The sequence below is a fragment of the Canis aureus genome, chromosome 2 (assembly GCF_053574225.1).
Source record: "Canis aureus isolate CA01 chromosome 2, VMU_Caureus_v.1.0, whole genome shotgun sequence".
Taxonomy (NCBI): Eukaryota; Metazoa; Chordata; class Mammalia; order Carnivora; family Canidae; genus Canis; species Canis aureus.
In genome coordinates this window covers 52,022,764-52,037,412 of record NC_135612.1, presented here as the reverse complement: position 1 = coordinate 52,037,412, position 14,649 = coordinate 52,022,764, and the positions used below count along the sequence as shown (strand labels likewise).

General features: G+C 46.7%; 1 protein-coding gene across 3 annotated transcripts in view; it reads left to right on the top strand.

Annotated features, from left to right (window-relative positions):
- The window catches only part of NTRK3 (neurotrophic receptor tyrosine kinase 3), a 384,145-nt gene that overhangs the window by 311,171 nt on the left and 58,325 nt on the right, over window positions 1-14,649 (top strand). For all 3 annotated transcript variants that reach the window (XM_077871684.1, XM_077871673.1, XM_077871694.1), the window contains 2 exons: window positions 3,655-3,785; window positions 12,644-12,816. In XM_077871684.1, the coding sequence (XP_077727810.1) occupies window positions 3,655-3,785; window positions 12,644-12,816 (304 nt within the window). The remainder of the gene's footprint in view (window positions 1-3,654; window positions 3,786-12,643; window positions 12,817-14,649) is intronic.

Sequence of the window (14,649 nt, the reverse complement as noted above, 5' to 3'; positions counted from 1 at the left end):
TTCCCGCAGGGAGCCTGCATCTCCTTCTGCCTGTGTCTCTGTCTCTCTGTGTGTGTCACTCATGAATAAATAAATAAAATCTTTATAAAAGAATCCCTTTGGAGATTTGGGAAAGACACTTTGGTCCCCGGGAGGCTTCTCCTTCATGCTTGCAGAGAGAAGAGTTCCTAGGAACACGGTTACCTACCCCCCCTTCCTAACCCCTGCTACGTTCAAGGCCCACAGGTGTTAATACTACCCTCCTCCCATGATTGGGGGTCTGCTGCTGCCACTAGGCCTGGGATACAGAGTGGGGGTTGAGAAATGGCCCACTGTTTGCTGCCTCCGCTTGACTTGTCTGAACCTCTCAGGGCCTATGATTCTTGCTGCTGAGAGACGAATGGAGTTAATGGGCTCTAAGACATGGCCCAGGACTGACAGCTGAACAGAGCCCACTCTGCATGGAATTCCTGTGTCCCTCTATCCTCATTCTGCACTCACAGTAGCTGGGAGTAGAAGAGCTCAGGGGGCTGATGAGATCACTCAGCCTGGAGTTGAACTAAGGGATCCAGGGATTCATATACCATTGCTTTGCCTTTGTGGGGATGCATCCAGAACATCAGAAGGTGAGGGAGGCATGATCTTCATTACATGGATGAGCAGTTGAGGCCCTGAGAGGGACTTTGATTCAGCCTAGGCCTTGAAGCTAGGTGGGAAGATGAAGCCTCCAGTAAGTCTAGGATCACGGGCCTTCAGGTAGTAAGAATGAATAAACATTTGTGGGCATAGGACTGTCTGTTAAGGACTGGCTAATTCCTCCCCAACCAATGCCATCCCATTCCAGTAGTTCTCAAAGTAGGGTGCCCAAACTAGCAGTGGCAGCATTACTTGGGAACTCGCAAGAAAGGCAAATGCTCATCAAATGCCCCAACCTGGACCTTGTGAATGGGAATCTCTGGGAGAAGGGCCCAGCAGTGTTTTATTTTTTTAAAGGTTACGTTTACTGACTCATGAATGACACAGAGAGAGAGGCAGAGACATAGGCAGAAGGAGAAGCAGACTCCTTGCAGGGAGCCCAAATCAGGACCCGATCCTAGGACACAGGGATCACAACCCAAGCCAAAGTGAGTGGGCCACTCACTCAATCACTGGGCCACCCAGGTGCCCCACAAGCCTTCTGGATGATTCTATTGCAGCTCAAGTTTGAGAATGACACTGCCCTCTTACAATGCTGAGGGAGATTGGTGTTGGGGTGGGGTCTAGGGCCAAAAGGGGCTTGTCCCCTAGTGGTTTGACTACTCTGGCATGTCTTGATGCTCTGGATTCTAGTCCTGTCTCAGCCACCAGGTGGGGACTTCTGACTTGGCCCTTGTTTCCCTTTCTTGTAAAATAATATCCACAATGATGCAAACAGCAGAACACACCGACATGTAAGAGGACTTGAGGAATTACAAACCTTCATGTACAATAGCTCACATAGTTGGTAAGTAGAACCTGTGTTATCTTTTCACTCCCCTTTTACAGATGGGGAAACTGAGTCCTAAGATATTTTGTTGAGGTGCCCAAGAGCATACTGTGAGGAGGATCCAGGGCTTCATCCAGGTGCCCCTGACTCCTCATTCCTCACCAGTCCCTGCGTGTTCAGAGGCGTGGACTTGGCCTCACAAAGCTGCTTCTCAGCCCATCTGCACTCCGCGGCCATGCCAGGATGCTCACCTTGTAGGACCCCGTGCATCATCACTAGTCACCTGGGAATGATTATGCAGCGAAGAGCAGATGGCCTCCCCCGAGAGGTCCTGACCTCCCATTTTCTCTCAGTGGGAGACTCTTTAGCCTTCCCCTTCAAGGCCAACAAATCCCATTCCTCGTAGGCTAAGAAATAGTGACACAGGGTGTAAAGAGGGGAACCGATTTTTAATTCCTTTGTTGTAAAGACTGGGGCAAAGCCCTGCAGTGTATGGCCGCCACCTGGCAGTCACATGGCCCGTGAGGAGCAGCCACCAGCCACAGGGAGCCTGCAGGTCTGACTTTCTGGGCGGAGAGAAAAATGGTCTGCAAATGCTTCCTCCCACAGATCCTTGCCGGCAGGTCATCTGGGACACGGTGGGGATACCAGGAACTCTGATAGAAAAACAAACAAACAGAAGATTTGTATAGTCTGTTCTAAAAGGAATAGATTTCCTGAGCCTATCGAAACACCAAAGCCTTGCAGCCACACCTGTCTGTTGTGTCTTGTCGCTCATGGGGACAGTTGGCCTGCTGTGGTCCTCTGTCTCCAGTTTTCAGGGTTTTTTTGTTCTTTGGTGGGGTTTTTTTGTTTGTTTTTTTAAGATTTTATTTATTTATTCGTGAGAGACACACAGAGAGAGAGGCAGAGACACAGGCAGAGGGAGAAGCAGGCTCCACACAGGGAGCGCGACGTGGGATTCGATCCCGGGGCCCCAGGATCAGGCCCTGGGCTGAAGGCGGCGCTAAACCGCTGGGCCACCCAGGCTGCCCCAGTTTTCAGTTTTTGACAAGATCGTTGGAGACCGTCCTCTTTCCAGGCTCTGCAACGCTCTTGGTAATGTTACTGCAGGTGTGTGCTGGGCTTCTGCCTGTTGCACAATTACTGGGAAGGCCAGTGAGCAAACTCCAGGCTTGTTCCTTTCATCACCAGCCCACTGCTTGTACTGTTCCTCCATAGCATTCCTTCCAAATAAGGGTGGACGGCTGAGGTCACGTCTTTGCTTTCTCCTGGCAGACGGACTTTAATTAGTTTGCTGAATTAGCTGAGGCGGTGGCAACTCTTCTCTGCATAGACCGTGGTTCCGGGGCGGTCTCTGGCCTTGGCTTTCATGATCTCATTGGTCTTTCAGAAGAGAAGGATTTGTTAAGTAGATGCTTCCCCCAGATAATTTTAGCTCCCACTTAGTAATCTCCATCACAAACCAGACACTGTGCTAGGACTGTGACAGCCATTATTGTATAACAAGAGCCAGTGTGTGTCTGTGTGTGTGCCTGAATGTGTGTGTGTGTGTGTGTGTGTGTGTGTGGTTAGATTGTTCCAGGCGCTGGGCCAAACTCTTCAAGTGGATTCTCTCATTTAATCAGCACAAGAACTCAGCTAGGAAGGTAGTGGTGTTAATCCCATTTTACAGATGAGAACATTGAGGTTCTGGTCTGAAATAACTTTCTGAAGCTGAAAAAACTAGCAAGGAGGTGGAGCTGGGATTCCAACGTCACTGTTCAAAGTGCCCGTCATTGGCCCACGGCACACGGCATCAGCTGAGAGTTATTAGAAGTGCAGGTTCTCAGACCTCCCGAGTCAGAACTTGCAGGATGCCCAGGGGATTCGTGTGCCAGTAGCTGTTGAGACTGCCCTTTACATACACACTCTCCGGCAACTCTAGCTAATTGCTGCAGAACCCTGTGTGTTAACTCCTGTTGACTCTGTTTTCCAGCCGAGGCAGCTGGAGTTTAGACAGGTTAAGGGCGAGTCCTGGGCAGAGCCGAGATTGATTTGGTTCTGGGTCAGACTCAAACCGCAGTGCAATGCCTGTTTTCATGACTGAGTTGGAGTTCGTGGCTGGGTCTGCGTCTCCATGCCATGGACTCCGAAGCAGCACTCCCCGCTGTAATGAGGACGCGTACCTCAGACTGACTGGCTGCTCTCCCCTCTGTCCCCTCCTACAGATGTGCAGCACATTAAGAGGAGGGACATCGTGTTGAAGCGGGAACTGGGCGAGGGAGCCTTTGGGAAGGTCTTCCTGGCCGAGTGCTACAACCTCAGCCCAACCAAGGACAAGATGCTCGTGGCTGTGAAGGTAAATCCTGGAGGTCTTCAGGCCCCAGGAAGGAGGCGGGGTTGCTGAGGGCTGGGGAACAGGAAGGAGAGGCTCAATCCATTTCAGATGCAATCAGGGGCCTTGGCTCCGAGGTCAGTGAAGTGTCCTCTGGCTTCGGAAGTGCAGAGCTGCGGCATCTGGGCCCAGGGGGGGCCTGGGGTGCAGCTGGAGGAGCAGCCTGGCTCATTCCTGTCCCCAGCTGCCCTCCTGCCTCCTCAGTGACTCTGCAGGATATGCTGGCTGTGCCTAGAAAGTCACCGGACATTTCTCAGAATAGAGTTGAGTGAAGAGTGACAGCTCAAGGAGGCCCTGGGAGGCCCTGCTTAAGGACAGCACACATCACTGGGAATAGAAGGAGCAGGCGGGGGAGCGGTCAGTCTCTCACAGGGAGACTAGTGAGTGAAGTTGGAAAAATTTCTTACAGCCCCCGAGGGATCCAAGTTCAGAGCCCAAGGGGCAGCACGTCTGAGGGTAACTGCCTCCTGACAGCCACTTAGATGGGCCCAGTGACCCCAGGGCTTTTGTCTAGCTGAGCCAGCTGTGCAGATCTGCCGCTGGAGCCGAATTGCATGGGGCAGTAGAGAAGAGATTGCTGCTCCCAGTGCCCCCTGCCCCTACTTCAACCAGCAGCGAACAGCTTCTCCCGTAAGTCAGCGTTGGACAATTCTTTGAACGTGATCTGTACAGACGACAGCCGGGTAGCCTCGCTGAGGCACCCACGGGTCTCAGGAGCCCTGCCCTGGAGCATGGGGTGGCCTCCGCGGCTGCGGCAGGAAAGCCTCCGAGGGCAGGGCGAATTCGGCCTGGAGGTGTGGGCTGAGAGCAGGGGATTACTGCTCCCCACTGAGGAGTCTCAGCTGGACTCAAAAGGGTCTCCCCCTTAGCACCGAGCGCTCCCACCCCACCACCTCCCGATGACATAGGAAATGTTCAAGAAGGAATAGTTGCTACTTGGTTCTATTACCACCGTTATTCTCGATGTTGGTTTTATTGGATGTACTTAGGCACGTGACATAAGACCTGCCAAGATTGCACGTACCATCTAGGATAGGGGGTGCTGAACTTTTTCTCTAAAAGGGACAGATGGTAAATATCTTTCGCTTTGAGGGCCACATGCTGTCCATTACAATACTCAACTCTGCCCAAGCAGTGAGAACGGAGCATAAACAATAGGTAAACTGCTGGTGGGCCATTTTCATATATATATGAAATAGGCATATATATATGCCTATTTTGTACTATATATATATACATATAGCACATATATATGTATATATATGTATATATAGCACAAAAATAGGCATCGTCTGCTGACCCATGATCTGGAAAATAAAGAAGGAACTAGAATATTTCCTCTGTGAATGCTGATCATTATTATGGCTAGACAGCCTGAGAATAAACTTGCTCAGTGTGCCCTATAGACAATGGGATGGTCAGATGAGCAAGGATGTCTTTAAATGACTTGGACCAGGGAAGTGGAAAGATTTCTAATTTTGTCCCCAAACAAAGAATCTGCACTTCCTGAAACTTTTAATTTATAGGGTGACACTAATCCACTGGGCATTCCAGCATCCTTCTGGAGACTGGTAAATGAAATGGACATTTTTGTGCTTTGAGCAGGAAATGGAATGATGGTCCCAAACCTTGGGAAATGTTTCTCACTGAGCAGTCGGTGATAAGGGATAGTACCCAGATCAGATAACACAGAAAATATGTTTCTGTTTTCGTCATTTTAAGAGGGTTTTCTTTTCTCCTTGAGTCTGGGAACATGGAGGAAATGAGTGCTCTGGGATTTTATACCATTTGCTGCCCAGGGGATCCACCTAGACACCAGCCCCTGAAGAAGACACTCATCTCCTCTGGAGAATGGCCGAGAAATGGTGTTTTCTACTTCTCATCCTCTTGAGATTTTTCTCCTTTGTGCAAGCTCCTTCCTCTTAAGTTTGCTCTCATATTGGTGCAGGTAAATGTAGACTTTCAGGGAACACATCCAAGTATAAACCAAAGTTAAGTCTTCCCAAAATTATGGTTTTTAAGTTAGTTGGCAAGAATTTTTTGCCTAGTGGTTGCAATGGGGGAGACGGAGCAGACATCATAGCCTCGGTTTTAAAGATGCTTGCAGTTTGCTGGGGAGACAAAAGAATACCCAGGAAGGAAGGAGAGGAGGACAAGACAGAGCATAATTTGGACATATGAGTAGTGTAAGACTGACATTAAAATCACAAGATTCATATTTTAAAATAGATGATACAAATTTTGAAATAGTCATTTGACAGAGAGCACACTTGTTCACAAGATCTCAGGGAGTCTCCTCTGATAGCCAAATAGCTTATAAAAGTATAAGAAAGGTATCCAACCTAATTAATCATCAGAAACATGCATATTGAAGGACAGCTGGGTGGTTCAGTGGTTGAGTGTCCGCCTTTGGCTCAGGTGGTGATCCCAGAGTACTGGTATGGAGGCCTATATGAGGCTCCCTGTGGGGAGCCTGCTTCTCCTTCTGCCTTTGTCTCTGCCTCTCTCTGTGTCTCTGATGAATAAATAAATAAAATTTTTAAAAAATGTATATTGAACCATAATGAGATACCAGTGAACACCAAGCAGAATGGCTAAATAGTGATGATCATACCAAGTGCTGACAAAATATGGAGCAAATGCAGCTCTCCTACTCTGCTGGTGGGAAGGTAAAGTGTTATAATCATTTTGAAAAACAGTTTGGTATTCTAGAACATTACCATATTGTGTGACCTAGCACTTCTACTTCTATACCTATACCCACTCTATGTCTCTTTCTATTATCTATTTATCCATCCATCTATCCACCTACCTTTCTATCCATCCATCCATCCATCCATCCATCCATCCATCCATTCACTTTATATAAAGTGAACTCTAGTGGTTAGGGATTTATATTTAGGTAGTAAAAAGTGTTTTACAAAAGCAAGACCATGAACTCTGTAAGTCAAGATAGTGGTTACCTTTGGGGTGAGGGAGAGGGAATATTGGAGGGGTGGGTCATGGGGTGGGGCACTTCCGAGGGGTTGACAGTGTTTTATTTTTTCCTTACTTTGAGGATACACTGATGCTAGCTTTGTAATATTTCAATGAGCTATTAAAGATTTTTCTTTCAAAGATTGATCACATTCTTCAAAATATGCTTAATTTATTCATCCATAAATATTTACTGAGCAATTACTATGTGCCTGGAACTGTATGAGACACTGGGGATGGAGGAGGCAAGGGGACACACAGGCCCAAGTAGCTCACATCTCAGAGTCCTAGAACATTAGTGTGTTCCAGGTTTCCTCCATTTCTTCATGCTGTGTTCTGGGTGAATCTCAGCATTGCTCCCAGTCATGAATTCTTCTGGTTTCATGTAGTGTAGGGTTTGTCCTGTCTGTGGAGGCTTTTTTTTTTTTTTTTTTTAACATCAATGAACCATATAACCAACTTCCAAGATATCTAATTGGTTCATGATTTTACAGTTATCTTAATTTTATTTCTCCCTGTTTTGGTGCATACTTTTTTAGGTGTTTTTTTTTAAAATAATTATTTTTATTTTTTTTTTTTTTTAAATTTTTTTTTAATTTTTATTTATTTATGATAGTCACAGAGAGAGAGAGAGAGAGAGAGGCAGAGACACAGGCAGAGGGAGAAGCAGGCTCCATGCACCAGGAGCCCGATGTGGGATTCGATCCCGGGTCTCCAGGATCGCGCCCTGGGCCAAAGGCAGGCACCAAACCGCTGCGCCACCCAGGGATCCCTAAAATAATTATTTCTTTACTATCTTTGAACATTTACTCATTTTAACATCTCTATCAACCTAGTCATATAAAATTAACTTTACTGCAGGAAATTCATGTTGTGGTTATTGATAATTGTAATCATTGGGATCTAACCTTCTATTCCTCCAATTTGTCTGAACTTCAGCTCTTGAGTTCCTTTTTGTTTGGAGCATTGTTTTGTTTTTGTTTTCATGATTTTCAGTTTCAATTAGTTTACATTGGAATAGGCACTTAAGACATTTGTGAAACAATCTGAATGCAGAATCTCAGATTTTTAGTATTTTCCCAATTTCTTAAAACAGATTTTCCTCTTTATTCTTTTTTTTTTAAGACTTTATTTATTTATTCATGAGAGACACAGGGAGAGAGAGAGAAGCAGAGACATAGGCAGAGGGAGAAGCAGGCTCCATGCAGGGAGCCCGATGTGGGACTGGATTCTGGGTCTCCAGGATCACGCCCTGAGCCGAAGGCAGGCACTAAACCTCTGAGCCACCCAGGGATCCCTTTCCTCTTTATTCTTAACACTGTTTAACCATTGATCTTTACTAGATCTTTCTAAAGTCTTCACCAAAAGTCACATAAAAACAGGAAACTTGGGGTACCTGGGTGGCTCAGTCACTTAAGCATCTGACTCTTGATTTCTCACTGTCATGAGATGGAGCCTTGCATGGAGCTCTGGGCCGAACAGGGAGTCTGCTTGAGATTCTTTCCCTCTTCCCATCACAAGCACACACACTCTCAAAAACAGTACTCAGATCTTTTTTTTAAATATTTTTTTAAAGAATATTTATTTATTTATTTGAGAGAGAGACAGAGAGGGAGAAGGAGACAGTGGGGAGAAGGGATAGAGGGAGAGGGATAAGCAGAATCCCTGTTGAGCACAGAGCCCGATTTGGGGCTTAATCCTAGGATCCTGGGATCATGACCTGAGCCAGAATCAAAGATTTGGATGCTTAACTGACTGAACTACCCAGGCATCCCCAAAATTACTCAGATCTTTAAAACGAAACAAAACAAAACCAGCCAACTCTTTGTGCTCATGTTTCATTGGTTCCTATGATGTTTCATTACATTAAGCAATGACATTAACAGATGGATCATAAATGATTTTGGGAAATAATCACAGCTGACCCTTGGCAAGCTCCCCTCTTGGATAGAAGTGTCTGTCTGGGTATCCAACTAAGAGTGGGTATTCAGGGCATAATGGGTGCCAGTCAGGATATTCCAGTTAAATACCAGTTAATTTGGCCAGTCATGAAGATATAACTTGGTGGAGAGTTTTTCTGGCCAAAAGAACAGGATGTGCAAAGGACCAGAGGCAGGCAAAAGGTTGATGGGTACCAAGGACAGAAAGACCAATGAGACCAAAGTATAGGAGTGAAGGAGAGGAAGGGCATGGCAAGAAAGGAAGCAGAGAGAAATGGGGAGACCCGACATTTAGAGTCCATGACTGTGTTAAGGCGTTTGGATTTTATCCTAAAAACAATGGGGAACCAATGGCCAGCTGTAAACAAGGGAGACAGATGAGAGAAGAGCACCTATGTATGTGATAACTTACCCAGTTTCGTCTCTTATAAAATCAATTGGGAGTGTCAACAAGGAGAAGTGACAGTGGCTTTTGAGAGAAAATCTACACTTTTTAGTATAAAAAGTGCAGATTGACATGTGTGCACATGTTTGAATATTTAGGAATGTGTGATTCTCTGCACATATTAAATGGGTTCCAGTATACTAATGGAATTTGAAACCAAACACTGAAACTTTTTTTTTTTTTTTTAAGAGAGAGAGAGTGAGCAGGAGAGGAGCAGAGGGAGAGGGAAGGAGAGAATCTTAAGCAGGCTCATGCTCAGTGTGGGGCCCATTGCAGGGCTTAATCTCACAGCCCTGAGATCATGACCTGAGCCAAAATCAAGAGTCAGATGCTTAAAATGAGCCACTCAGGTGCCCAAGAAATTCAAAAATTCATGTATTCTAGACTGCTTCCCTCCTATCTGACCAAACAGCCCCACTAAAACCCAGAGCTGGGGTGGGCAAGAGTTATGATGCACATAGAAGGGGAGATCAGAAAGTGCAATGTCCTCAAACTTTGGGGAGAAAGAAAGGAGATGGGGGGGGGCAAATTTCAGGTCTCTTTGTTCTAGGGATACTTCTCAAAGGACCTAGGGGAGCCTCCTTGGCTTCAGAGACCCTCTGGTGAGACCTGTCTCCCTGCAGCAATTGGCAGCCATGATGAGCACCATTTCTGCCCCTGGTGCTCATAGCTGCCTCTGACTGGCGATCTACTTTGGAGTTTCTCAGCCCTGGGGAAGGGACTGAGTGTGGACACCACTAAGAAGGGTGGGAGAGCTCTGAGCGGATTTTCCTCCTCATTAGTCTCCTCCTGTCATCTCTGTCCCAGTTGCATCAATCCCTGAGAATTGGGGCCACCTGCAGCCCTGGCCCCCAGATGCTGCACCTGACACTTTGCCAATTACATAGGAACTTCAGATTGGACCCAGGACCTGGAAATCCCAGGGTGAAGAGAGAACTGGCAGCAGGGAAGATCTGTGGAGACACTGGGGAACAGCAGTTGCCCCATCTCCCAGATAAGGAACTCATCTGCCTGGCAGTGTGGAACACCAGGCTTGGGGATGCTGGCTGGCACTGCTGGAGAGCTGAGAATGGAAAAATCCCATGACTGCCATTGGCGTCCAGACAGTACGAGAGAATGATTTACAGAGATGGAGAGAGGCCATTTGGCTGGCCCCAAATTTGATCTACTTTTCCCTCTCGTAAATCCAGCATTCACATAAATCTTTGTAGTTTCCATCCCACCCATGCTGGGTTCCTCTTTTTCCCCTCCTCTTTTCCTTCATGAAAATAAATAAATCACTGGCCATCATCCTCTACCCATAGCCTAGCCCATGTGGCTCAGGAGCTGGGTCCCTGGGAGGATCCCTCTCATCATGACTCTGCCTTCTTCCACCCATAGCGAGAAGCCTTTGTAAATGTCATTGTTCTTACCGAAGGTGGACACATAACAGCATGCTCCTTTCTTAGTGGGCAGCTTCCCTGAGAAGGCAGCCAGAGCTGAAGTGCAGAGCACATGAGATCAAAGTTAGTGATGAGCAGCCCACCTTCCTTCCGATGTTGGTTGACCCCACTAGCCTGGCATCCTTGCTGTGTCTGGCCCCTCTGCCAGCAGGCCATACCCCTCACCTTACCCAGCCCTCTCCTCTGCCTTTTCACACTGCTTAACGTCTGTGCCCACCATCCTAAGGGGGCATGCCTAGTGGCCAGTTCACCTGGTAAATTAGCTCAAGCAGGTGTGCTGGACAGGAAAGGATTCCAGGCTCCAGATTCAGGCAATGGCTACTTGTATGGCCTTTGAAAAGTCGCTTCTCCATTCTGGAGCTTGGTTTCCTTACCTGTCATGTGGGAAAGCTACATCAGATACATTCCGACAGTTCTGTCAATGGTTGAATCATTTTATTAAATACATCAATGTTTTTGGTGACAGCTCCAAATTTTGAAAAGAATGAAAGGTGGTGCTGGTTTAAGTTTGGAATGGGTTTGATCTCTAGCTAGGAGACCATGGTCCTAGAGGCATTGGCATGGAACTCTGGGGTGCCAGAGATGGCTGAGGTCCAGTTTAACTCTATGCTTCTGTAATTTGAGACGTGTGAATATGTACTGACTCCCAGACAGGGCAGGGCCTCAGTTTCTCCAACTCCAGCAATGAGCAGGTGAAAGGAAGCTGGTGATATTTAGGGCCCCTTTTGTGCTAAAAGTGCATCATCTCTACTGGTGCTAATGACTGACATAGGTCTGATGGGCCCCACTAAATAGGATTTTTGCACATGCACATTCCTGTGTTGCTGTCAGCCAAGGCAGCCCTGTGGGTTTCAGTTAATGGACATGGAGGTGGCAGGAAAAAGACCTCTGGCTGGGGGGGGGGGGGGGGAGCTTTCAGTAGTAACCTAATCTACAGGGGAGGTCAGTCTGCCTAAATCCCAGATGCTTGGCAGAGAGGATGCAAACCAATCTCATGCCTGTCTAGATTTTCACTAATCTGAAAATAGTGTGCAAACTTCACACTCACTCCCTCATGCCTCGTGTTGTGTCTGGTGAGGTTACGAAACTATGTTGGTTGAAGCAAGTGACTTCTTGGCTCCATTTGCCTACTGACCTCATGGGGAAGGGAGGGAAGTCTGAAATGTGTGTGCGCACCTGCCCAGACAGTGCCTCCTGCCTTCCCCATTATTGTTCATCCTCCTTCTGGCCAACCTAGCTGCATTCCTGTGGCAGGGCCCTGTCCACGGTTTCTCAGATGTGCCCAGAGTCTTCCACTTCAGTCTGCACTCACACCTGACACCCCTCCTGACAACTGCTCTTCCATTTGTCTTCCTGGGCCCTGGTCTGATGCCTCCCACTAACCTTGGGTTCTTCCATGACACAGGGGCTACACTGTGGTGTTTTAGTGATCACCAGATGCCCACTTCCTCATCCCACCCTGCGACTTTGCAGGAATTGACCCCATCCTGGTTCTGGGTGGATCCTAAGGCTGCTGCCCTTTCACTGCCTTTCCCATAGCTGCAGTCCCACTCATCCCCCAAATGCTCCTTCAGCTTCCTACTAGGAAGGACACAGGTGCCTTCTAGAAGCCAACATGTTCATGTGGTGGTGGTTTTTCCACTTTTTTTTTTTTTAACTGTAGGACCGTTTCTTCAAGGAAAGTTTAAGGGAAGGGGCCTTTGTCAGGATCTCCACCTGCATAGCCCCCTGCCTCTGGCATTCACATCAAGGTGAACATGAATTGAGATCACTGGCCAGTGGAATGGAGGTGGGGGTCAGAAAGTTGGCTTCTGTTTCTACAAGGATGAATGAGGATGAACAAGCTTTTGTTCTACAAAGATGAGGCTGTAATGTCATCTCATGGTCTTTAAACCCTGATTAAAAATCTGATTTATTGGAAAGGAGCAGTCTTTGTTATGGACAGATTTCCTCCCAGGAGGGGAAGAGGCAGGTCCTTGCCCTCTAGTTGCTAAAAACCATGTCCTGCATTGTTTCCAGGCCCTGAAGGATCCCACCCTGGCTGCCCGGAAGGATTTCCAGAGGGAGGCTGAGCTGCTCACCAACCTGCAGCATGAGCATATTGTTAAATTCTACGGGGTGTGTGGTGATGGGGACCCGCTCATCATGGTCTTTGAGTACATGAAGCATGGAGACCTAAACAAGTTCCTAAGGTGAGCACGAACTTCTGTACCCAGCCCTAGTCCCCCTCCCAGCTCCACTGAACGTCTGTAGTTCCCCTGGAGCCAGAAATCGCACAGCCCTTCTGAACACTTAAATCTGGGGATTAGAAATGAGAAGCAGCCTTTCAGTCTTTCATATCATTTCCTGAGCAGCAAGCTTCAGGCCCCTGTCACAGATTTCTAGGGGGAGACACTGAGGATGCTATGACAAGTGAGTATGTTCTTCTTGATCACAGGGTGGACTGACCACAAGAGCAGGGTCTGGAAGGAGTCCAAGGAGGGAGCCCAGAGGGCTTTCTAGCCTGTAACTCAACTCTGAGACTCCAGAGCCACCCTTTCTCCTGATGATCTGAATAATTTTCTCACTTGGTGCCTTATGTTTCTCAGTGTTGCAAGGGGAGCTAAAACCTTACACCCCTTCTGGAAACGTTCTTGCTGGGGACTTTTTTTTTTTAATAATAAATTTATTTTTTATTGGTGTTCAATTTGCCAACATACAGAATAACACCCAGTGCTCATCCCGTCAAGTGCCCCCCCTGGGGACTTTTTAAAATGATGAATAAGAAGGTAGAAGGTTACAAGCTCATCAGGAGACAGAGATGGCTGAAAAAGAAGAGCAGATTTTCCTTGGATAAATTTATATGATGGTGTTATCCAGTACTGTAGCTACATATGGATATTTGAATTTAAATTTACATTACTTAAATAAAATTTAAAAATTCAGTTCCTTGGTCACACTAGCCACATTTCAAGTGCTCAGTAGTCATGGGTGGCTAGTGGCTACCATATTGAGTAGTACAGTATAAATATTTCCATTAATAATGTATTAAATTAGATAGCACTGTTCTAGAAAGATTAGATTTGTTGTAAGAGTGTTCCCAATCGTGGCTCAGGATCATCTGCATTTTGAGATGCTCTTAATGAAGTTGGTAAGAGACTGGAACCTCAGCCAGAAGTTCTGGGTGGAGTTTCAGGGCAGGAGTGCAGACTACCTTCCCCAAGGAAGGCAGCTTCCCACCGCAAGAGCAGAGTTGGCACTTCTCTGCTTCCCACATCTGCTACTTGCAAATAGTGCCCAGATGTGGAGGGGGCAGCCATGTGTGAAGGTCTGTGGAATTCTACCCACAATCAGGCCCTTGACAGAGTTCAGTCTTTGCCACCTTTTGAATTCCATTGAATCCCATGGCTGATAATGACATTTTCAGAGTTCAAATGTAGGCATGGAACATGCTAGCATGCTTACCAAAACTTGAGAGTATCTCCTTCAAGTGAGACATTCGCTAGGGTGCTGTGGTTTAGAGGGGGCAGGGAAAGGGCTGGTAGCAGATAATGAACACTTCTTATGAGCTGGGATTCCAAAAATGGCCCCCGAGGAATGGATAGTATCTGTAGGATGTTTTGAACCTCCTGAACTTGGATTTTCATAATGAAATTTATTCCTTTCTTGGAGAACTCAGTCCTTATCGTAAGATAGACTTGGTTTCATATCCTGAATTTGTCACGTCTTAGTGATGTAACCTGGAGCAAGTTATTAAAACTTAATTCTCTCTCCTAGAAAACAAGACTATTAATAACTGCTTCACAGGTTTGCTATTATGAGTACTAGGTGATTATATTTGTAAAATACCTAGATGAGTTTTCCATGTAGCTGGGTACTCAGTCAATGATAGCTACCATTAAATTATTACAATTAGTATCTTATCAGGACTGTGAACCAGGGTAGTTACTAATGCCTTTTTCCAATATTCAAGATCTTTATGCTGTACTTGCATTCCCCTGGGGTGGTGAGAGGGACATGCTTCATTTCCCACCAAGCCTGTGCCA